Source organism: Bison bison, unplaced genomic scaffold (genome assembly GCF_000754665.1).
Source record: "Bison bison bison isolate TAMUID 2011002044 unplaced genomic scaffold, Bison_UMD1.0 scf7180017864198, whole genome shotgun sequence".
Taxonomy (NCBI): domain Eukaryota; kingdom Metazoa; phylum Chordata; class Mammalia; order Artiodactyla; family Bovidae; genus Bison; species Bison bison.
Window position 1 is genome coordinate 5,110,889 of NW_011494770.1, and position 26,814 is coordinate 5,137,702.

The 26,814-nt window shown below is 37.1% G+C and overlaps 1 protein-coding gene across 2 annotated transcripts in view; it reads right to left on the reverse strand.

Annotated features, from left to right (window-relative positions):
• Positions 1–26,814, reverse strand: part of PDE7B (phosphodiesterase 7B) — a 352,599-nt gene that overhangs the window by 228,609 nt on the left and 97,176 nt on the right. Inside the window, exon 2 of one of the 2 annotated variants that reach the window (XM_010844247.1) lies at positions 19,517–19,577. In XM_010844247.1, the coding sequence (XP_010842549.1) occupies positions 19,517–19,577 (61 nt within the window). Of the gene's footprint in view, positions 1–19,516; positions 19,599–26,814 lie in introns of those variants that run through there. The other variant, XM_010844246.1, reaches the window with a different exon arrangement.

Here is a 26,814-nt window from a genome sequence, read left to right on the forward strand (position 1 = left end):
AGTCCAACTCTCAGATCCATACATGACCACTGGAAAAACCATAGCCTTGACTAGATGGACCTTTGTTGGAAAAGTAATGTCTCTGATTTTCAATATGCTATCTAGGTTGGTCATAACTTTTCTTCCAAAAGTGGTACAGATATACCTATTTTCAAGGTAGGATAAAAATGCAGATACAGAGAATGGATGTGTGGATATTGGGGAGGAGAGGAGAAGAAGGTGGGATAAACTGGGAGATTGGGATTGACATATATACATTACCATGAGTAAAACAGTGAGAACCTAGTGGGAATCTGAGTATATTACAGGGAACTCAGGTCCATTCTCTGTGCTAACTTAGATGGGTGGGATGGGGGTGGATGGGAGGGAGGTTCAAGAGGGAGGGGAGATATATATATATATATGATCATATATATATTTATATGTACACACACACACACACACCTATATCTGATTCACCTTGTTGTACAGCAGAAACTAACACACTATTGTAATTTATTGTTGTTTAGTTGCTAAATCATGTCTGACTCTTTGCAACCACATGAACTATAGCCCACCAGGCTTCTCTGTCCATGGGATTTCATAGACAATAATACTAGAGCGGGTTGCCATTTCCTTCTCCAGGGGATCTTTCCAATCCAGGGATTAAACTGATGTTTCCTGCATTGACAGGTAGATTCTTTATTGTTAAGTCACCAGGGAAGCTCCCAAAAGCAACTATACCCCTCTCCAAAAAAAAACTGGAGGGGCACAATGCAGTCCTGAACACTTGCCTCAATGCGTGTCTCTTTCTACCATCCTCCTGCTCCCCATCTTGGTCAATGGCATGACTGTTTATGCAGTTGTTTCAGACAACTCTTCATGGTTCTCTCATTTCCTCTGTTCATGACATCGTATTCATCAGCTATGTTTCATCAGCCCAACCTTCAGGTTATTGCCTGAGTCCAATCTTCTCATTATTCTACTACAGCTTTCCTGGCCCAAACTACTAATCTGCTCAAACTAACATCACCATAGTTTCTAATGGCCACCAGGAGTCTGTTTTCCAGACAGAAGCAAGTGTGAGCTCTTTAAAACATAGGTTCTGTCATGCCACTCCCTGTTCAAAACACTGCATTTAGAACAAAATCTGAACTTTTTATCCTGGATGAAAGACTTGATATTTAAAGTGTGTTCCTGTGATCAGCACTCTCAGCATCACTTGGGAGTTTGTTAGATATATGGAATCTCGGACCCTTTACTGACACAAAATCAGCATTTTTGCAATATTCCCCAGGCAATTTATGTGCATTTTGAAGTTTGACAAGCACAGGCCTGGAGAAGCCTTCAGGATCTCCCAGGTGTGTCTTCCAACTCTTCTCCTTCCCGCCACTCTTACTCTTGTTCATCCCGTTCCAGACCTGGCCTTGCTATCCCAGGCTTTTCTGGCTCCCCCTCTCTACCTGGAATGCCTTCTTAGAGACAACCCCATCTAAAGACAACGGTGCCTTTAGGATTGACTGGTTTGATCTCCTTGTAGTCCAAGGGACTCTCAAGAGTCTTCCCCAGCACCACAATTAGAAAGCATCAATTCTTCGGCACTCAGCCTTCTTTATGGTCCAGCTCTTAGATCCATACATGTCTACTGGGAAAACCATAGCTTTGACTATATGGAACTTTGTTGGCAAAGTGATGTCTCTGCTTTTTAATGTGCTGTTTAGGTTTACTTTACTCATGGCTGTTTCCTCCTGTGCAGAGAACAGTTGGTGCATAGTAGGTAGTAAATAAACATTTGCTAAAACAATAAATATCTGGACTTTTGGTACAAGATAGGTCATTTTTTGTTACTGAGTTAATTATTTTCTCTAGTAAACACTCAGGCTACTGTTGACTATAGCATAGTATTTTATAAATTCACTCTTCATAATTTTCCCACTTGGGTTATTTTTCTTCCCTTTCATCCCATCTCCCCTCCTTTCTCACTGGAATAGCCATGGGTTATTTTCCATTATATAGTACATTAAGAATGGCTGAGAGTGATACAACTGGCAGCTTCACTAAACTTTCCAAAACATGAAATAATATAGGCTTTATAGTTATTTTATTGTATAGCTGTTACTGGCTAGAACTTCTGAACTTGAAGTTTTTGAAATCTAAGAAACTTTTAAAACTCTGATCTTACTATAAAATATTGGCAGTATACTCAGCACAGATGGAACAACATTTCAAGCTTGCTTATAAACTAGTGACCTTATCTTTTTATCCATGAGACCTCTTTGCTCTTAATAAGCCAAGGAAGATCCTGAAATACAGTTAAGTACCAGTGAGCTCTGGTTAGTTCTTCCTAGAACTTCCTAGCTTCTGGTTAGAAGCTTCTCTTTATAGCTGTCCCTAGAAAAAATATATATTTTAATATGTGTATATGATGTGTATGAAAAGTCCATTTTAAATTGAAGTTCTTGAGTCATTTGTCTCAAAATGAATTTAAATCTGCTTCAGTGTGGTCGAAAGCAGGCCTTTCTTCAAAAGCCACAGTATTCTTGCCAAGTCTTCTGAACAGAGTATTTCCTCAAGAGTCACTGACTTTCTTTTTTTCGCAGCTACTTTAGCTTGGAGATTTGCAGTCTCAGTGGGTCTTCAGGTCCAACCTCCGTGCCTCGGCTTCCTTTTGCTATCATTTATGGCCTTCCTCCCCTGACGTCTTATTGCCACCTCTTTATCCCACTGTTCATTCTGCCAAAAACTTTCCTACATGGTCAGTATGTATTTTTGGAAATAAAGATAAGCCAAACCATCTAATTTAATACACATTCAGTATTGGTGGTTTTTAAAACGGACAAATGTGGACATAAACTCTATAAAGTTCATCAGGAAATTTACTCCAGGGATATTCGCTGGCCAAGTCTGCTAGTGGTGCCTGATAGTAGAAAAGTTGTTACTTCTGACCCCAGGTCACAGGTTTCAATACTGTTTCCTTCAGATCATTGTCTCAGCTTTTTCAACAGTTGAAATATTGGTGATGGCAAGTCTGTTCAATTAGTTATCTTTCACTGAAGGCAAGTTAAAGCAAAGGCTGGTTTGCTTGACTACCACAGTTTCTTTTTAAAAATATTTATTTACTTTATTATTTATTTGGCTGCAACTGGGTCTTAGTTGTGGCATGTGGGATCTTTTACTTGCACACTCTTAGTTGCAGAATGTGGGATCTAGTTCTCTGACCAGGGATGGAATTTGGGCTCCCTGCACAGGGAGCATGGAGTCTTAGCCTCTGAACTCCCAAAGAATAGTTTTTAAAAAGTGACCTTACGTTGGTCTAGACAGTGTTTTTCCCATGTGCTTTACTGCCTACCACTTTATCTGCAAACTCATAAACAATGTAAAGTAGGCATTAGTTAGGGGACTTTGTTGGGAACATTTGAAGGACAAAGAATTTGAGATCGAAAGAGATTGTGACATAGTATTAGAGGAAGAGGAAGGACATGGAATTAAGTCTCTGGACTCTCAATCAAACATATTTATTAGAGTTTTCTGGGCCCATCAGTGCTTCACCAGGATTAGAATGAAACAACTCTAAGGGGATGAGATCTTGGACTAATGTGTGTATGTGTACACACATTTTAAAGAAAAATACCACTACAGAGAAGGGACCAATCATGTCCCATTCTCTGCTACTATAGCCTTTTGCTTATAAAGCTGAAGAGTAGGATGGTATAATGTTAGAAAATAAGAAGGTTAGGGGTTGGGGACCTACTATTTCTTCCTATCTCTACTACCAAGCTTAGTTCTAGGATTACAGTAGATGCTCAGTTATCACTGTAAATGGCATGGGAAATTGTATATGTTTTGGGACTCTTTCTCTGAGTTATGTTATAAATTCTATACTGTTTTTTCTAAAGAAATTCTCACACATTTTTTATTTTGAGGTAAAATTAAAGTGAATGGGAGCAGAGAAATGCTGGTATATTCATTTCTAACTGAATAAGTCAAAGAAAACACAGGCGTCAGTCCATGGCTTTCAGACAAAGTGGGCTTCAGAGGAGCCAACAAGACTGTAACAACTTATTTCATCCTTCTCAGGGCCCACGTTGCAACTCCAGGGGGCGCCGTTCACATACTAGTCTAGGTCAATGGCACGATGCGGGTGGTGGGTGCATCACTTTCCAAGAATCCAGTGTGTCCGTTCTTTGCCATGACTCTCAGGTCATGCTTAACTCTGTTCATACTTGCAAGCACTTACTTTTAAAGATAATTGAAAAAGGAGAGGTTTCCCTTTCCTTTAGTTTTTAGTAAAACTGGTTTCCTGAGCAGACCATTAGCTGTGATTTCAGCCTACTATTTTGGAAAGTAAAGAGTCTAAGAAGGAAACACAGAGATAGCCCCTTCCATTAAAAAAGCCACTCTAAAGACAACTCATATAAAGAATTCCCCTAAGAAGGGAAAATTTTCTAGAGATGAGATTGCCAATCACCTTTTCTTTCTACATCCTAACCACTTTAAAGTGATACTTCCTCTAGTTGAGTTTTCTACTGATAAGTTAGATAAACATGAATCCTTTCAATTATTTGGAACATGTAGTGTTAAATCTGTTCACTGTTATTTTCCTAAATACATTCTTACAAGTACCTATTTCAGTCCAGTGAGAATATACTTCTCTAAAACTATGATGCAAGCACTCTTTCCTTACTTTGTTATTTTTTTTAACATGTTATAAAAAAAAAAATCCAGTATTTTAAAATGGAAGTCCACTCATGTGACACCAGTGCACAAACATTTCTGTTGGTTCCTCATCTTCAGCAAATCCAGAGGCCTCACAATGACACATAGGATCTGTCTCCAGGACCTCTCAGCTCCTCCTCCACATCCCTGGGCCTCTGCACACTCTTCTCCCTCTGCTCCTTGGGCTGCTTCAGGGTACTCTTCTGCAGGGCCTGGCAATGCCCACTTCTCAGGGAAAGCGTTGGCAGTTCTAGTTAAAATCTGTACCACTGCCTCTACCTCCTCCATCTTTGCCCCATCCTTGTAGGCACCCTGCCTGATTTCTTCCTCAGTAGAATTTCTTCCATTGTCCTCTTTAAAATGAAGATGTACAAGATCTTTACAATGAAGATGTACAAAATTAAAATATAAAATTAAAAGTATAAGATTTGTATTAATTACCACTCCTTCCCCCCACCGTCATATCCCACTAGAATCTAAGTTCTGTTAGGGTAGGAATTTTGTTTGTTTTATTCTCTGCTGTTTTTCTAATGTGTAGAAGCATATACAGACTTATAAGACTCAATATCCATTTTTATTGGGCAAATCACATTAGCAAATCATGTAGTTATAGAATATTATGCGTTATAAATTCTGGATTAACCAGGCTCATATTACAAGCAAAATGCCACACAATTTCTCTTTCTCTAATCATTAGTGTATAAGCAGACATTAGAAATCTTAGTATAGTAGTACTATTTAACTCTGCTCTATGTAATGACAATGGGTATGGATAAGATTCAGAAGCTGTGGATTTTTAGGGAAGTCACTGAATTTCCTTCCAGTGGATGGTTTACTTTAAAAATGAACCCAGAAAATAATCTTGTTATTTAAAAAACAAAGACATTGCTAAAGGGGTCACAACACATTTTTAATTTTCCTGTGATAAAACAATAAACTAAATGATAGAGCCTGAACAAATGTTCACTTGTCTCTAAGTTCTCAGGGAAGTTTGATACCAAAGTCCCCCTGGACAGCCTCTCAGAACCTCTGCAGAGCTCACCAAAGCACAATAACACACTGCTTTCAGCCTTCCCCCCATGCCTTTTTATCCCTTTTTAGCTGTTTATAGTTACCAGAATCACCCCCTGACCCAGATATACATAGCTCCCACCATAATCGATATCCCCCACTGGAGGGGTACATTTGTTACAATCAATGAACCTACACTGACACATCATTATCACCCAAAGTTCCAATTTTACATTACATTCACTCTTGGTGATGCACATTCTGGGTTTGGACAAATTTGTAATGACATGTATCTACCATTATAGGATCACACAACGTAGCTTCACTGCCTAAGGTCCTTCTTCATGTTTATGGTTTTTCTATTATAAGAGTAATACATGCATCACAGACACACAGACATACATACACTTCCAACCAGGGATTGGGCTTGCACCCCATGCAGCGGAAGCATGGAATCTTAACCCCTGGACCACCAGGGAAGTTTGCAAAAGAGTAAAAATATTAATAAAAGTAATGTATGTAGATGGTAGGAGAGCTGTAAAATGCAGGAAAATATGATGAATCAAGTAAAGTTAAATTTTTTTCCTACTGCTAAATTTTCCCCTACACACACATATGCAATCTTTTATATTTGGCAAAACACAGTATATGTGTAGCTCTTTATATGGTTTTACATTAGCAGAATCTTCCTTTATTTGAGACACTTTAGGACACTTAGAGCTATTAAACATTTATCCTTTTCTTTTCTCCAAATACTGAAAGTAAACTAACTGGTTGTGCAAAACAACTGCTTATATACCTTTATTCTCTTAGATTAAAACCTTGTGCTTTTTGGGTCCCAGTTGAGAAGAAAGGAACAAAATAGAGATCTTGAACTTGGAAATGAGCAGTTGTCTTTTAGTCTAATGAAAGCTGCAGTCTCTTGAAATAATTGAAAAACCTCTTGTACCACCTTGATGGGGTCTCTGGGGAGGAGGCAGGTTGAGTGTGTATGTGTGTTCATGCACGCATGCGTGTCTGTGTGTGTACTACATCTAACAATTCTGAGAACCCAAGGAAGTTCCACAGCGTTTTGTTCTACATTGTTAACAAGCCCTCTCCCATCCCTGGTGCGACAGGCTCTTAGCGCTTGTTCTGGAAAGCTTCATTTGCCATGGAACCACAAGCCTCAGTTACTTGACTTTCCTATTGTTTTGCAACGTCAGTGCTGTTTCATGGGCTGTGTGTCAATGGGTGGCACTTTTTACCTATGACACAAGGCACAGATGTAACATGTATTCTGCAAAGGGAATGGCCGATCTCAGAAAGTCCATTCATTTGAGGGAAGGTGACTCTGTGAGAGAGTTCAACAAAAACCCAACTTATCTCCAAGAAGTAGCAATCAGAGTAGTGTAGCAGTTGGTTATCCCAAGGCACAGCTTCTGTTGAAAATACCCCTCCATTTACAACTAGTTTGCCACCAGAGTAAGTGTTCAAATTTTGACACTTGTCAGGTGTAGGGTTTAGTAGAGCAAACAACTACAAAAATCTTTGTATCCTCAGAAACCAGAAAACTACCTAAAGTCTCTTTGATTGCAAAATGAGTGTGTAGTCTTTGTTGAACACTTGGAAAACATAAAGAGACAAAAGGAAGGAAATAAAAATCATCTATGATCCCATTATCCAGGCAGCCAAAAGTGTTTCTTGAGTATAGGGAAATTATAATTCTTTCATTTGACTCAGTTCTGATATTGAGCAATGGTGACCTTCCTATCATCACCTGGACATGCTTCATACTGAAGGAAACTGCTAAAAAGAGCAAAATGAAAATGCTTTTTGCTTCATTCCTAAAGCAAGTGTGAGCAAACCCACAGAAACAACATATGAGGGTTAAGTTTAGAATCACTATGCTATGTGATTTCATAGTGAGGGGCTAGCCTGTTGATTTTTCACAATTAGAAGCTTTAACTATAATTTTCATATCATAACTTTTATTTTATAACTTAATGTAACTTCAGATCTATAAAAAAGATGGATGTGTATTATTTTAGTAAAATAAGAAATGGAAATTAATTATCTCAACAGAAAAGAGAATTTATGAACTGGGGTTTTGTTTATGGTTCCACTGTGGGTGGGGAGGCATTTCCTAGGATCACTTGTGGGACATTTAATTCTAAGTGTTCAACAAAGAATAACTATAAATTTGTTTTATGCAACAAACTCCATCAACTCATGTATGTTTACTGAAAATGAAAAAATAAAATATACCTGCTTTATTACTACTATTATGAATTGGATGATTTATTTACATAAATGTATTGTGATCGTCATTAAAGTCTGTTACATGAAATGTTGTTTGTATTGAGTTGAATGATGAATTATGCATTCCAACTTGTACTTAATGATAACTATCACGTGTTAAATTATTTCTGGGACTTTCATACACAGCTGGTGGGAAGTAAATTGGTACAGTCACTATGGAAAACTATTTGACAAAATCAGTTAAAGTTGAACATATACACACCTTATGACCCACCAGTTGCAATTCCAGGGTAAGTACTCAAGAGAAAATGTGTAATTTTGTGCACAAGAATATTCACAGCTGTATTATTAATATTTGTAATAGTCCAAAACTAGGGATAGCCAAGTGTTCATTACCTCTAGAATTAATATTCACATGCACATACACATGCTCTGGAACATTCTATAGCAGTGCTCAGAAATCTTTTTCTGTAATATGTTAGGCTTTGGAAATCATATGCTGGCTAACACAACTATTCAACTCTACCAAGGCAGTGTAGAAATGGCCTTAGACAATATATAAATGAAAGGGCATGGCCGTATTCTACTAAAATTTTATATACAAACAAGTGACGGGCCAATCTTAGCCCATAGGTTGTTATTTGCTGACCTCTACTCTATAGCAAAAGAAACAGAAAAGGAATGAACTACAGCCATGCAGCAGAATGGATGAATCTTACAGACAATGCTGAATTAAAGAAACTGATGAAAAAAAGAATACACTATCTGATTCTATTTTTAAAAATTTCAAAGTTAGCGGATGGTGATGGAAGTCAGTGAGTCTGGATCTCTGGGAGGTAATATCCGGGAGGTGGTACGAGGGAAGCTGTCTACATTGATCTGTGTGGTTTTACATGGATGTGTTAACTTTGTAAGAATGAAGTGTACATCTAAGAACTGGATATTTATCAGAATTTAAGCTAACCTTCAATAAAAATGTAAGAAAAGAACTTTCTACCTAAATAAATCAATAGCTAAACAAACTAATAGCAGAGGAACTAGAAGTGCTAGTCAATATACTAACTACATATTTCAACTGTTGAGGAATAGCAAGCTATTGATATATATAAGCTTGGACACATGTACACAGATTAGTTTCCATTTACCAATGCTAAATTAATTGAAAAGTTGCTTTTTTAAAGACGCTCACATTTGAAATGAATCTTCCAATAAGTTTTTCCTACAAGAATGCAAAGAAAATTGACACTCAAACTGTTTCTTTTCAAAAAAAAGTAAATCAGATACTGCTCCATTTCTAACAGTATAATTGCTACAGGGAAAAATCCTTTACTTACTGTAATGGCTTAAAATTTCATACAACTCTGTGTAGTTACAAGTTTGAGACCTGACCCTGAACTTCAGGAGTCCAGACGGAGGACTAGGTTGAGAGAAATTACTGGCTCCTTCTCCTACTTGACTCTCAAAGCTACTTTCAGCCTTAAATTACTATGAAAGCAATATACGAAAAAAGTAATCTTCAAATACAGATTTGCTTTAGGCTCTGGGATGACCAAGTTCCAAATGTCTAGGAATGTCTCCTAGACTACCCACAACATGATCATATTCATTCATATACTGTTGCCCAAAACCATCCTCGCATTTCATTATCGATCATCTTGTAAACATGATCCATGAAAGAAGTCTCATACAAAAAGTAAAATAACAGATACAGTAAGGTACTTTTCCCGATGACTGCCTGGTGGAACTAATTATTAACAAACCTGTTCTATAAAGAAAGTAGTAATTTGGAAATAAGATGTTAAACTTTTCCTGAGAAATGTGGAAAATGTACTTTTGAATTCAATATGTACTTCCAAAATGTTCAACTCTGTTTTCCAAGTATTAGATTTTCTAAAAGAAGACAAAATATTCAAATGCATTTTCTTGACACTGCAATATAATTTTATGGTTTTTAAAACATTTTCCAGCTCTACTGAGGTAAGGCTTTAAAATGTATGCATTTAGGTTGCACAATATAATCTTTAAAAGGTTTGCAACCTGATGTTTTAATATATGTGTGTGTGTTCAGTTTTGTCTGAGTCTGTGTGAAATGGTTACTACAGTGACATTAATTAGCACATCCATCACCTGACAAAGTTACCATTTTTGTTTTGTGGTAAGAATACAAGATCTCCTGTCTTAGGAAATTTCAAGTATATATAGTAGCTTTATTAACCATACTCACTATGCTAAACGATAGAACACTGTGACTTATTAATCTCATAACTGGAAGTTTGTATTGATGGAAGAAATTTTCACATATTGAGGTATGAGGAAGTCATTCTGGCTTATACATAATTCACCTTGAACTTTGAGCTAACCAAAACAGCTTGTTTGTGGCCTATTTGTTTGAACCATTAAAGAAAAGAAAGCATTTAAAAATCGAGATGGAGTAACTGTGATTCAGGCATCCAAAATGGAAGTAGGTGGCCACGGTGGATGTGGTTTCAGACACATTCTTGTATCACTGAGAGCTGAATATTCTGAACTGTATCACACTCAAGGACATTACTATGCTATGCTAAGTCACTTCAGTTGTGTCCGACTCTGTGCGACCCCATAGACAGCAGCCCACCAGGCTCCCCCGTCCCTGGGATTCTCCAGGCAAGAATACTGGAGTGGGTTGCCATTTCCTCCTCCAGTGCATGAAAGTGAAAAGTGAAAGCGAAGTCGCTCAGTCGTGTCCGACTCTTAGCGACCCCATGGACTGCAGCCTACCAGGCTCCTCCATCCATGGGATTTTCCAGGCAAGAGTACTGGAGTGGGGTGCCATTGCCTTACTAGCTGTTCTCAAAACTATATTTGCTAGCAAATGCCAGCTGCAGCCTTATGGTCTCAAGGTCTGCCCTTGTAACTGTGCTACCTTTTCAGACCCCAACAAATTTTGCTTAATATGCACTTTACTGCCTGAACATGTGCTCAGTTGTGTCCAACTCTCTGTGACTCCATGGACTATATGTAGCCTTCCAGGTTCATCTGTCCATAGGATTCTCCAGGTAAGAATACTGGAGTGGGTTGCCATTTCCTATCCTGACCCAGAGATTAAACCTATGTCTCTTGCATCTTTTGCATTGGCAGGTGGAGTCTTCACCACTGCACCTCCTAGGAAGCCCCAGTAAGCACCCTTACTTCTTGCCAGCTTCAATCCTAATATTTGGCAAATGACTTACGTAGTTTCACAGGTTTTGTCTTTATAACCCACTCTGCATTTTGTAGTCTGGCAGAATACAATTCAAGTACTTCTTGAATTTCTGCAATATAATTTTAGGAGGAAGCTTGGTATGGGAAATGTTTTCATACGCTTACTACACATAATGCAAAAACCTTCATATTTTTAGTTTATGAGGATGGCATCACTGACTCGATGGACGTGAGTCTGAGTGAACTCTGGGAGTTGGTGATGGACAGGGAGGCCTGGCGTGCTGCGATTCATGGGGTTGCAAAGAGTCGGACATGACTGAGCGACTGATCTGATCTGATCTGATCTGATCACTGAAATATGAAAATACTGATGTTCCCCAATCTTATCAAGTTCTACACTCTGTTAGCGTTTCTGGTATTATTTTCTTATACTTAGAAATGTGACAACCTCTTTCAGAAATAAATTTTCTACTGTGTTACATAGAATTAGAAACTTCAGAGTCCAGAATTTAGTTAAAGATAAAAATGATGATATATAAGATATCGTAATGTTAACTATCTCATTAAGTTGCAAGTCATAAAAAGTTTTAAATTTTGGCTGCAAACCAAAAGTATTAAACTCATACATGATTGACTACCCAAAAGTTGGCAAAAACAAATTCTTTGCATTTGCTTATTACTGTATATAACCTACGTTTAGATTGCCTTTAAGATTTTTGGAGCAAAAAAATCCGTAATTACTTTTTGATAGTGTCCAAGTTAGCCTCACAAAAGTTGAAAACTTGCATTGATCTGTCAGTGTGCAAGCTTTGGGCTTATGGAAACTGTGCTTTTTTTACCTGCAGTTAGCTATCTCATCGGGACTAATCTTTTGGGAAGTTGATAAAAATATCTTTTGGCATTTAGATATGACAAAATGTTATAGCTCAAAGATATAATTGGAGCAAATATTTATTTTATCTAAAATTATCTTTTTTATAATATAAATTAGTTTGTCTCATTCTTTGATAACTTCCATATTTGTGAATGTTTATAATTGATACACATTAGTAGACATATACTTACCACCACAAGGAAGAGAAGCCCCTATTCATCACAACTAGAGAAAAGCCTGCATAGCAATGAAGACCCAGTACAGCCAAAAAAAGAAAATCTCTAAAAAAGTATATAATCTATAAAAAAATATTTACAGTGGAATACTATTAAAAGCTGTATTTCTTCCAATAAAAAGCCCAACATTATTTTTGGGTCAAGACAGAAATGACATTGTCTCTGGACAAATGGTGGTGACAGGGATTCTACCTAGAGATGCATTATTACATCAGCTTTCACAGGAATCCTAGCAGAGGACTGGGCATAGCGTAATGCTCAAGAAATACCTGATAATTACCTATTCTTATAGGTAGGTTCTAATTGCCTATTTGTGGAGAACTATGCACTTTACATCCTCTAACCCAGAGCAATATGCTTGGGGAACTGCCATTTAGTTTGCTTAAGAGCTGACCCATTCTTTGGCTGAGTTAGCACATGGTTTTAAATGCCATACCCATCAGCATTTGACACATCTGGCCTACACTTTATAGATGATTATGTTATTTCGACAAATGCATCGGCAGGTATCCATTCAGCAAATATTAAGCTCTAATGAGGGGCTAGGTGGCTGGACACTGTTCCAGATGCTGGACACTTAGCAGTAGATAAACTAATTCCTTGCTTTCATGATATTTGCATTTACATTCTGTTTATAAGGATGGGTGGTACCATGAGGCTGGGAGAGAATGATAAACAAAGAAACATAAAACATGTCATTTGATGACAGGCACATTGAAAAATAAAACAAACCAGGGCCCTGGGTGAGTGATGAGGAGAATGCCTTCTTTACCATTCCTTGGGAATGTCCAAGTTTCAATTTTTTATCTTCTAAGAGTTAGAAAATATCATCCTTGGACATGGTAGTGGTTTAGCTGCTAAGTTGTGCCCAATTTTTGTGACCCCATGACTGTAAACCACCAGGCTCTTCTGTCCATGAGATTTCCTAGGCAAAACTACTAGAGTGGGTTGCCATTTTCTTTTCCAGGGGAGCTTCCCTACCCAGGGATCGAACCTGCGTCTCCTGTACTACAGGCAGATTTTTACCAACTGAGCCACCAGGGAAGCATATGCATATAAGAGGAGTGAGATGATGTGCTTCCACAATAAGAATGAACTGCTTCATAAGTGTAAGTAAAAATTAATTCAAATTCCCAAAGTTTTTAATCTTGGTAAATCACAGTTAAATAACTTGAAAACTTCTGTCTTTGAATATAGATCTTCAGTTTTACAAAGTTAAGTACAAATAAAATAGTCTTTACACTAATCTTTCTTTAATAACCTATGAAGATGATGCACTTATTTCTAGATTACAAACATGTTCTTGAAAATATCTATTTACTTGAAGCAAACTGAAACAGAAAACATGCCAAAGCTGTCGGTCTGCATAAAGAACACTACTAATATTAAATGAAATGAAAGCACTTAGAACATTTTAGCTATTGGTACTAATAAATAACATTTATATTTCTAGAACCTCTAACAGTTTACTGAATGCTTTAATATTTATTATGCTATTTGATCCTTAACAAACCTAATATGGTACATTATAATGTTGTTATTATTACTTACCGTTCCATACTTGACTACTGGAAAAATCATAGCTTTGACTAGATAGACCTTTGTTGCTAAAGTGAAAGTGAAGTCACTCAGTTGCATCCGACTCTTTGCAACCCCATGGACTCTTTACCAGCTGAGCCACAAGGGAAGCCTGTTGGTAAAGTAATGTCTCTGTTTTTTAGTATGTTGTCTAAGTTGGTCATAGCTTTTCTTCCAAGGAGCAAGCGTCTTTTAATTTCATGCAGTCACCATTTGCAGTGATTTTGGAGGCCCCCAAAGTAAATTCTGCACTGTTTCCGTTGTTTCCCCATCTATTTGCCATGAAGTGATGGAACCGGATGCCATGATCTTAAGTTTTCTGAATGTTGATTTTAAGCCAACTTTTTCACTCTCCTCTTTCACTTTCATCACATAAGGTTAAAATGATTTAATTTCACAAGTATTTGGTGAAAAGCTCTATCAATACTGCCCAATAGAAGCTAGATATAGAATATTCTATAATACTCTCTATCAAAGTTAAAAAATACTCTCTAACCAACTAAACAAAAGAGACCATGATGCTCTATCATTTGGTATTTCTGTCCTTTTTAGAGTGGATGCTAACAGTCAAACTGTCTACAGTAAAGCCTCAAATTCCTTCCTAATTTATCCTTTCACACTCCTTGTGGCCTGAAACACGTCCTTCCTTCTTCACTCCTCAACTTTCCTGTATCTAGGCTTTTAAATATGGTCATGTATCCACCTAGAACGCTGCCTCTTTCTTGGTCTTTGCATAGCTCAGTCTATGTGTCATCATATGCCAGTTGCATGCACTCTCTTCATCTTCTGAAATTCCTTTTATATCACTTGTCACTGTCAAGCTAGCATTGCATATTTTGTGGTTTGGGACTTGAGTCTCTGCCTGGACTGGAAACCCTCTGTGCTTCACTGGCCTTTGCATCCCCAGTGCCTAGCACAGTCCTCGCATATAGCAGATGCTCAGTAAATATCTGCTGAATGAATAGTAGATGATGCCTTTGAGGCACAACACAATTTTGAAGACTGTATTTAATATTTTAAAAAATTGCCCTCACATAATGGTTTATCTTTTCAATTGCTTTTCTAAACACTGTTCATGTCATCAATAAATAATTTACTATTTATTACTATATTATTGTTCATCATCAACTTGCTTATTTTCAGTTGTTTATTATTTATTTGTTAATTTATTAATGCATATGCCATAACTAGAGCATTATAGCAGGCAATGTCTCCTCACAGAACATCACATTCTGCATCACCAGGACAACCTCTGGGCTGGAAGGAACAGATATTTTTATTGCTACTTGGCAGAAAAACTATAAATTATAGTCTAAAAGATGAAGCAAGTTCTGAGAGTACCCAGGTAATTTTTCAGAAGTAGGATCAGAAAGCAAGTCTCCCTGTGCTCATGTTGAATGTTAGCAAAATATTGATTTTATGGTATTCTGTTGCTTTGAAAACTGATGATCACTTGAAACAATTTAATAAAAGATTTCAACCAGAAACACGACAATATGAACATCCCTTTCTAAGCCATGGCAGGTAAGAAAATACATACTTCTATGAAAATGATATGACACCAATTAACATGAAAGGAATCACACATGAAACAAAAGCAGAGCCACTGAAAATTCAAATTGTAAAATTATAAGGGAAAGAAGAGGCACCAAGTCTGATTGGGAACTCTTTTGAGAAACTTTCCCCCTCCAGCATTTAGCATTTCCCAGAAAGAAGTTAGCAAATGAACTAAGAAGTGAATCAACATTGATCATTTTATGTAGTTTCTTCTTGGTTCTTTGTAACTAATGTTTTCATTATACTTTGAAAAATAAAATCTTTTGCGGAACTGGCCATACTTCATGCATTAATTGTGCAATGAGAGATCATTTCTCTCCCACTTCCTTCTGCCTTTAACATCAGTTCATTACCCATATTTAAAGTACTTACTATATACTGTAAGTATAGCTTAGTGTAATACATAGCTTCACTGGTGGCTCAAACGGTAAAGCATCTGCCTGCAATGCGGGAGACCCAGGTTCGATTCCTGGGTCGTGAAGATCCACCGGAGAAGGAAATGGTAATCTACTCCAGCACTCTTGCCTGGAAAATCCCATGGATGGAGGAGCCTGATAGGCTACAGTCCATGGGGTTGCAAAGAGTCGGACACGACTGATATAGTGTATATTCTTTGATATAGTTGTATAATCTTTGAGGTCTATCTGAACTTGAGAGAAATCTTATGACTACATTTTTTAAGAAGGAGGGGGATGGGAGTTTGAAATTTCAAACTCCTTAAGGGTGAAGGAAAGAAGAAAGCAACATTTATAACCATTTGGTGCTTAACAGGGTCCACGCTTGTCCCCGTGACAGAATCATTTTACTATACAGTAGAAAATAACACAAGATATACTAACACAACTATACTCCAATAAAAATTAATTAAAAAATAAAATTGGCTATTATGTACTTGAAAATAAAAGCCAAGATTTTCAGAACAAAAAAGTTAAAGAGAACCTATATAAAACTGGAAAAGGGTTAATTGATACAATCTTTTGGGAAAACCAAATTATTTGCAGTAATAATTTGCTACTATTTGTAATAAAAGTGCAACTACTGGTAAAACGGAGTATATAGTAAGTACTCTATAGCCACCTCTGGAGTACATCTTTACTATTTACCTTCATATCCAGCACAAACTATTCCCCTGAACATAGAAACCTAAGACCCATACATGACAATATGGATTTGCTTTCATTTAAAATTGTTTTGAACTCAGAATTTCAGTAACTTCAAGTGAATTTTACACTTATACCTCATTGAACTTAATGACCCCAAAGTGTGAGCTTGATGAGGTTGGCTTGTGAGGTAAACAACAGAAAGCATAAAAATGGTATTTTCTAAATGATCTGGGGACATAGCAGTGGGACAGAAGAAAACTGCAAACGGTGTGCCTGACTAGTGACATCCTTCCCTATTCCATCTCAAACGTGCTGAAACCAGAGCACAGCTGGGGTCCAGGCAGGAGCTCCAAACCTGCTGTGTGAGTGGGCATAGCAGGGACCTTAGAGTGGGTGAGCCAAGAACCTGACAATTTAAAGCTGTGAATGTCTCAGGTTGGCCTCCATTAGGAATCTCAATACTAGGGAGGTATGATGATCAGGGGTGAAGTTTTGAAAATACAAGCTTTACTGATTTGATTTTCTTGTTTCAAAATTTTAATTTGTTCATAAAAAGGTTATAACATGACTTGCAAAAACAGAAACCGCATTCATGACTTAGAAACACAAAACTTAATAGTCCCTTTAAATAGCAGAAACTTCTATCCTTTATTGTTGAGGATAAAAAGTTTTCTCAAGAAATGCTTCAAGAAACCATAAGGGCTGGTCACAGATTCCTCTCAAAGGAAGCAACAAATGAATTAAGACCTCAGACGGTGGATAAGTGGAGCTTTCTTGTTATTGTTGAGTTATATAGATGCCCTTTCTCGATAATATACAAGATGTGGCCTCAGTTTTGGTGAGTTACATGTTCACACTGTGAGTTTCTCTTGTTTCTTTTAAAGGAATAAATTATTCAACTTCTTTTTTCATTATCTTGCATGGTATTGCTGTGAAATGATAGCCCTTCTGCTTCAGGTGAACACACCATTGGAGGGTTGATCCACCTGTATTGATATCCATAATAATTTAATTTTGATATTCTCTTTCATCTAAGATTTCAAAGGATTTTTTAAATGTTTTAATTAAATTTTGCAGCTATCCTCTTAAAAAGATAAGCAGGAAAAAAGTCTAAGTCTTTTGAGAGGTAATCTTTTGGAGGGCATAATTTTAATTATCAGAGTAAGACAGTAATATCTTCAAAATTCAATAAATATTTACCATCTACTTTAAAGGCAAAATGTATAATTGTTCTTCCTATTCCATCTTTAATTATTCCATGTCCTTAAACTAATAAAAACTTCCAATATCATAGTTCCTTTATATTATTTAGTTAATAGAAATATAATTAACTAATGAAACCTAAAAGCTTAATAATACACTGCCATTGTCAAAGATATCTATGCTTTGAAAGAGAAGCCATGGCCTAATTTACTTAAATAAATGATGTAATTAAATAAGATGCTTAGGATGGACTTTACCTGTCACATATTTAAGTACTCAATTAAAATTCTTATGACAGTGGCAGCAATATAGAGCTGATTTATGTAAATATTCTTCTGATCTTGGGATTTTGTGGAATTTGGCACATTCCTTGGGGGAATGCATTTGGTGGCCAAGAATATCTTCTTGTTAGGGATATAAATCATACCATATTATCTAGAAGAGATGGAAAGATGATTGGCTTTAATTGAAATTAATCTATAGGCAGTAGTGGATAGTCTATTTTGTCCTTTTCATAGCTATAAACTAGTCAAACAACGCACAGGGGAGGAAGTACAAGGAGAAATTCAATCAAAATAAGTGGTGGACTCATGCATTTAAAGTTATCATGAGTTCAAACTGATTCAAGTTAGTAGGTCATGTAGAAGCTATAATCAACATTTTAGTTATGATCTGCTTCAATTTTCTTTCAGTAAAATGAGGATTATAACAGGAATAATTCATCCTGTTATTGTGAAAATTAAGTGAGTTAGTTGATAAATAAATATGACATGGTGATAAAATGATTTCCTCAAAATCCAAAGTTGGGACATATAGCTGGACAAAGGAATTTTTTCTACTTCCATCTCTCTCTCATTTGTACCCATTATTAGCATTGTGAAGCATTTTTGTGGTTAAGAAAAAGGACTACTGGATATTTGACATGGATTTATGGAGCTGTGCTACTTCCAGTAAAATGTTCATTTTCCAGTGGATATGTTACTCTATGGCCATGTTGTTCTTGTTTTGTTGTTGTGTCTGACTCTTTCGTGACCCCATGGACTGTAGCCCACCAGACTCCTCTGTCCATGGAATTTCCCAGGCAGGAATACTGGAGTGAGTTGCCATTTTCTACCCCAGTGACATAGTTTAGAGGCTCAAATAAGATCTAAATACTAGACCTAAAATTTTACAATTAAAAAATTTTTATATCATGATTTAGATTTCTCACTTTGAGATTAAGTGCATCACTTATATTCTCTGACCTAGTTTTCTAATCTATAAAATGAGGAAAATAATATCAACTTCATTTTTAACAGAATATAGTATATTAAAGAGTTTGTGAAAGGTATTGATGATATATCATCCCACAAAAACAAATTATTCATTATGAGGCTGTGATTTTTATTACTAATGCAATATGACTAACTGTTGTGCTGACTTCATTTTAGTTCAAATGTATATTTCTCTCAGGCATTGTAAGTAAGGACTTTGTGCTGTGGTGTAAACAGTTTACTTATCTAGTATACCATCTCTAGTCTAGGATTTACAATGTGATTCTTCTTACATTTACATTCCAGTTGCCTGAATACAAGGCACCCGATATTATGCTGATGATCCAAGAAAAATTTTGAAAGGCTCAAAAGCATGGTTCCTGAATTACTGAGTTATTACAATCAAACTCTTTCTTTATCATCAAGTGTTCCACATATAAATGTGTTATAGTAGTCTATAAACCTATAAAAGAGCCAATTACCCTCTGCAATATGAACAAGAGACAATCAGTAAGGCAACAGAACAACAGTAAACCCACATGACATCAACATGCTTAACAGATTTAAAATGAGAAAGCTTCTTACCTAGCATGCAAACACATTTGACATTCTGATCAGGGTTTTCAAACAAGATTTCACCACACCTCTGAAATAGAAAGAAAGCCATCATTATTTTAAGATTTCCTTTTAGGATTCCCAAGGCAACGTGTCCATGTCACCTGACATCACCATAACATTATTCTATTCTTCATGTTTTCTTTAGATACCTGAATCCAGGCACTTGTCATGAGCAGAGACTTTCCTGGTAGTAAAATGCTTCAGAGGTAAATTGGGAATAGTCTTTTCCTGCGTGCCTCATGCCCCTGCCTGGAGCTGACTCTGTGTGCTCCTCTGAGGGGTCACAGCCAGAGCACTCAGTGTCCAACAGTTTCTATTTCAATAGAAGATACACAGTTTATTCAATCTAATAATCTGAGGTTAATCATTCACTCTCAAAATTGGTCCTTCTTCAGCACTGAAATTATTCTAAGCTACCTACTCTGCAATCAAGCAGATATTTTCAAACACAAACCTCAGTGGTATACACTTAGCTCTCTGAACTTGCAGACTCTGAACTCTCTGTTCAAATAAAGAAATGATGAAAAAGTGGCATTCATAATGCTTTTCTAGAAGCATCAACCCATAGAAATATCAACTTTCTTATCTACATCTCAGTTCCAACATGCTTGTTAAAATTTTTGTGCAAGACAAACTCCAGAGATGCAATCAGTTACTTTAGACCACATTTATGAATGTGGTTGGCTAATAGTTGGCACCCAAACATGTAAATAAATCCTCCAAATCAATAAGAAAATAACAAATAATCCAAAGGAAAATGGAAAAAGGATAAAAGAGCCTGTTAGCCTGTGTAGTAGAGGAAATAGCCAATTCATGGAAGAGGAAATCTGAATGGTCATTAAATAGAGAAAATATATTCCACCACAATAATAATCAGGAACCAGCAAATTAAAGATAAAAATAAAGATGCCTATTCTGAATGCAAAGATATGGGAAGACTTAGAAATTTGGCAGAAACAATTGTAAAAAAATGTAGAAAAATGGATATTCTCATATACTGTGAGTTTTAGTATAAAATGATGGAATCATTTTGGAGAAAAATTGGCAAAATCTTTACTAAATTTCTACTTATTAATGACTGGATTTCATTCTTACTGACTTAAAATGTGTATAGACTATGATACAGCAAGTCATCTTCTAAATTGATAACTAGTGAAACTTTAATATTCAGCTACAAAACAGATAAATGTTATTCATATATTGGAATGCTACATGGCAGTTAAAAATGAAAATGAATTAGGGTTACATTACTGTAAAAACATATTAAATATATAATATATACCTATGAATACATAATATACAAATTGTATAATATATTCAAATTATATAATATATAATGTTCAAATCATATAGAATATATGTAAGTTTTAAATCATATAAATATATATAATGTTTAAACCATGTAAAAGTATGTTAGGTAAAACACTATCTCCATTTTTTATGAAGTTGAAAATATCTAAAAATAACACATTGTTTATGAATATATTAATTTACAGAAGAAGCATAAAAACAGGCAAAGAAAAAAATATCAGATTTAGGGTAGGGGATAAATACACAGAGTTATGAAATATTGGAGGGCATACAGGGGTTATCAACTTTTTCTATAATGATTTGTTTCTGAAATTATTGTTTCCTATGCTTGAAATATTTCAAAATAAGTAAGAATTTCCCCCATTTGCAACACTCTGATTATAAAAATGGCCCTTCACGTACCGCTTCTCTGCTGTCTCCCATGGGCTTATGGAGGTCATTTAGTACCAGACTATACTTGTTTTCACCATTTATTTCATTGTCCTTAGGAAGACTGAGAACATTTACTTTAGTCTATTTTCCTCTTTCTTTCACTGTTCACAATTTGGTTAATTCCACTCCCGTCAATATTTATTGTACCTACACTTAAAACATCATAAGGCAAAGTAATTTCTGAAGAAAACAACTCCCAGATCTGAGAATTTACCTTCTTTACATCTAATGACAAAACCTCCTGGTACACAGAGGCACAGGTTGAGAGGAATAGCATGACCCAGTTACATTCAAATCAACCCATTTTCTGAGATGACCTACATCGTGCACAGAGACGGACAGTTGGCTGAAGACCGTGAAAAGGAAGCAAGCTGCTGGCTAGTTTGGGTGGACTGCGGAAAGAGGAAGACCCGGCACATGTGAAGGTTCGCAGAGGGCACTGAATACTGAACGGAAAGTATGTGGCTTTTCTCCTGCTTTACTCTGCTGAACTAAATGTCATGTAATATTTATCATACTATGCAATCTCTTCAGGCTTCATTTCTCTGTAAATAACATAGGGATGCTAATACATGCCACAAAGTCTGATCAAAGAGCAAATGTGAGGGTTAACGATCCGTGGAGTCTGACCCAACTGTCTGTTGCTGTTTGGTTTGTGTTTTGGCAGAGGTTATATCCTTTCAAACTGCTAGGATCCACTTCTTGCGTTACTTGCTTTTCAAACGGGTATTTTTTATGCCCTGAAAGAGTTAATGATTATTTTTAATTGAAAGATCAGAGGTTTCTAAACTGTTTTCAGCTCCTTGGTGAAACAAAGTGCTAGGAAGTTCTATCAATCCATATTCTAGATCTTACAGGGAAGTAGCACTGGAGTGATCCCTTACATTTTGTTAAGAACAAAGCCCACACATGTGCTAGGATGGAAGAGTTTTCCTTCCTTAATTGCAGGGGTTTGCAGAAGATGGTGGGTACCCAAGTCCAAGGGCAGCCATAGGTCTACCCCTCAAGTTGCAGGTTGGTGTGCGTGTGGGTGGAGGACTTGCTTCCTTTCTTGGACATGAACAAATCCAAGAGAAGTTTCTGAAACTCCCATGAAACCTGCATTCCTTAAAAGCCATGGCCTGCCTGGGTTCACTGACCACATAAGCTAATGACCAAGCAGCAAGAATTGGCATGGCAGCCAGTCCAGTGACCCCAAGGCAGTCCTCTTCATTGTCATTATCTCCCTGGCTATCTGGGAGATGGCTGAGGCACCTCTAACTAGTGTTTTAATTGTCCTGCTTTGTAAAGTTACCCAGTGTTGGCACCCGATTTTAAAGCAATGCACCAAAGGGAATCTGACTGCTCTCGGTTCTCAGGATTTGAAAGAAACCAGATTTTTTCCAGCAATTTTTCTTATTGATGCCACTGTTTGCAGGGCCTTTGCTGCCAAGTTCCTGCTTGCTGTGCAACCAGGGTGAGGCCTAGTTTAAGAGATTAATTGGGCTAAGGCACAGGATCTGCTCTGAGGGAAGGTTCCGTGCCTTCTTGGAGTCTCTGGGCTGCAGCCCTCCCCTCTTGCTGCTCTACCTGGTCATGCATTCGGGGACTCCCCAGCTCAGCTCCTTGCTGCTGAATGACCCTGACTTTAATCCACTTCTGATCCCCAAGCTTCTACCTTATTCTCAGAATCTCATCTCTCCAAAAGATCTCCATCTTTGTTTTGTCTCCTGTGCCTAAAATAATGAGACCAGCTTGCCTTGCTTGTGTCCATCACTCCCAGCAAGCCCTGCTAAATAACAGGGCATAGTTACTAAGTCCCCATCTGGAGCCCTTCTAGCAACAGAGAGAGTCTCTTGTCACATGCTCTCCTCCACAGCACAAAGGCTGTGCTACACATGAACTCAGGTGTGTAATGCCTGTTGTCTTCATAGACTGCAAAGAATCAAACCAGTTTCATTGTCAGGGTTTTTAACATGCCTCATTATTATAATCCTGATGCCTTATACATACCAGACCCTTAACAAATATTTGTAAACTAGCTAAAATTTCTTTAGCCCATACTGTGGGCTAAGCATTGTTCTAAGTGCTATCTATACATCTACCATCTTGTACTCTGATTATACTCTTTCAAGAGTGAAGAAAATAGAGGCACAGAGAGTACCACTCACTACAGAATATTCCCCCCTCCATGAGTGAGAGAATGAAAGCTGATGGCTTCCCTAATGCTTGACCAGATTCCCAAATACAGGCTGCTACAGGCGTCCTTATTGTCTTGGCCAAGATGCCAGGTCTGTTTACGCATCCTTCTCTCATTCGTTAGCCACTGATGTTTGCAACAGTTGCCACCTATATAGGCCTTGGATTAGACAGACCCGAGTTCAAATCCTGTTGTTGCATGCACATACTTACTATACCATAATGGATTATTTCGTTCTAAACTTGCTAAAGAAAGCTAAACTTGCTCTCTCATCTGTAAAATAGGGTGGTATTATCTACATCATATCATTACAAGTTTAGCTTTTAATTTATTATGAACCAGAATGTACCAATTTAAATTACTGTATATGAGATTATAATATGAAAATAGGACTTAATAAATTGAACTCACCCATTAAATTCTAGTATAATGCCCCTGTTATTATTTAAGATTAAAAACAAAGAAATACTTCTAATTTCAAAAGTCAGAATAGTTTACAAGTTAGTTGCTAATTTTATTTACTAAGAATCTTCCACATTAAATCTAAAATTTACCTTTTGCTTAGGAAGAGCAAGATGGATGTTATAAAGTATGGCATCTATTCTATTACAGTAAAAATTTATATTAAAAATATTTAATTTTCATTAGCTTAATTATGTGTTCTAGTAAAATGTACAATAAAGTATATTTCTCTTAAGTGGACTGTATTTTTTCATTACTTTTATCATAAAGTTAGTTGTGAAAAAAATGAATATTAAGTACAATTTTTAAAAATCACATTTAAATACTCAGCAATCCTGTTTTCTTAAGGGGATGTTATATCTGAAGTGAAAATAATATTCAAATATTTATAATAGTAACATGTTGTTCAGTTGCTAAGTCATGCCCAACTCTTTGCGATCCCATGGACTGTAGCCCACCAAGCTCCTCTGTCCACGGGGTTTTCCAGACAAGAATATTGGAGTGAGTTGCCATTTCTTTCTCCAGAATAGTAGCATGTTATACTCAGAGGAAGTAAGAAAATTAAAGACAGTGAAAAGTTTACACATTGTTCAATTGGCAGCACTTCGAACTTTCTTAAACCAGTAAATACTTTTTTTTTTGCTTCACATAAAATTTCATCCTGTTTTTTTCTGAATATTTGCTAGCACTTGACCGTGCAGGCATAACTCATTTTACTGTGTACTGCTTCATTTGTTTTTCACAAATTGAAGATTTGTGTTAACCCTGTGTCAAGCAAGTCTACTGATGCCATCTCCCAACAGTGTTTGCTCCCTTTGTGTCTCTGAGTCACATGACAGTAATTCTCAAAATATTTCAAACCCTCCACCAGCATAAAGATTACAACTCACTGAAGGCTTAGATGACGGTTAGCATTTTTTACAATAAAGCATTTTAAAATTAAGGCGTGTACACTGCTTCTAAAGACATAATGTTATTGCACACAATAAGTGATATTATAGTGCAAACATAACTTTCATTTGCACTGGGAAACCAAAAAAATCATTTGACTTGCTTTATGGTAATATTCAGTTTATTGCGGTAGTCTGGAACCGAACCTACAATATCTCTGAGGTCTGCCTGTGTTTAGTCTCTCAGCAGGCTTGCAGCAACTAGTCTTTTCAGGTCAGGTATATTGATATTTTTGGATAGGTGGAAACATTAGCAAACAAATAAAACCCAAGACAGAAATTTTTTTGCTTATTGGTTTTCCCCTGTATTAGCTGAGGCAGTAGCTGTTTTCCACAAGCAGGTAATGGTAACTGTTATCAGCAAATAATTAATAGTTGTGATTATTTGATTATTTCCTTCCACCATTATAACTTTTCTTAAGCAGAAAAGAAATTATTAAAGGGAATTCAGTTCAGTTCAGTTCTAGGTGCATATAAAATCATTGGAGGAGCAGGCTACAGGCTGGTCCTCCGGGAATGACTCAGAGAAAAATGTGAAATTGACTCATGAGAGGAACTAATGGTGGGCCACAACTGGGAAACTGGAGAAACAGAGGGCATCACTGGAATTTCTGGTCCAAGGTCACATCACCTTGGCAGCGATCCAGGGATTAGACAGCTCTGGGCACAACTGCCTCTTGACACCTATGGAGCTAGTGACTGGATATTGGATGCTACTGCAGATGCAGAAAAACCCAACATCTCCACGACTGTACTTGATAAATCACTCAACAAAACAAAGCGAAAAGAACCTCTGACATATGATTAGATCTATTTTAAGAAAAAAATATAATAAAAAAAGAAGCTGAATTTCTTGATCTGAAGAAGAGCTAAGCATGGTGGAAAGGGAAGTCCATCTCATTCGTTCCCAGAGGCAGCAGAGGCAACCTGGAGGAGGCGCGTCCTTAGCACACGCTGCCTTCATTCTACCCTCGCCGCATCTTTAAGCTCTTGGATTCTGCAAGTTGGCCATCCAATACAAGAATTTCTCTAGTGAGGTTTCTAGTAAATAAGGCAAATGCCTGTATGCTGATGCATTTGTTCTCTTTGATCATCCCTTGCACATCTTGCACGATGACTAATGCATCATGGCACTCCTGATGGTAATCAAATGAAGAAATAATTCTTTACTGCAATTCTGCGGGATATACTTGAGATTTGGAATTATCTGGGGGTAGCATGGGGTGGGGGATTTTTTTTCTGGATACTTATATATACTCACCAGTGAGTGCTGTGATTAGACACAGCCATCTGATGTGGAGCTGCAAAGAGGGTGATGAAGGGGCAACTTGACACTGAAAAGACATCTTGAAACATCTGGGTCATTTCCCATCTCACATTTTCCCCTAACAAAGAACTGAATGACACTAATTAAAGCCAGACTCCTAGAAAATCAGCCTGGAGAGAATATGGCTTAGATCTGCAGATCATAAAAACATAGGTTCTGTTAAGGGACTGCATTCCTTAAACTCTAACATGGCCTGGAAGCTTGAGACTCCCTTATACGGTCTATCAAATGAGTGAATGAATGAGTGAATATTCAAAAAGACACCATTATCAAGTGCCTGCTCTATGCAAGCACTGTATTGAAGGTGGCTGAAAAAATCAAATGAGGTTTAGGCTAGATCCTATCCCCAGGAATTTTAAAGTCTGGTTTGAAGTTAGAACATAAAATGCTATGAGCATCCTCAAAGGTGGACACCCAACACTGTTTGGGGCTACCAGAAGGCTTCCAAAACGAGATGACCACAGGAAAGAGTTGGCTGGCAAAAGAGAGGACCTCTCCTGGTAGAGACAGCTGCCTGTGCAAAGTCCAGAAATCCTGTTAGAATTCTTTGGCAGCTGCCCAGGATGGGAGCAATGTTGTGGTGCGTCAGGGTAGAGGGTTTAAT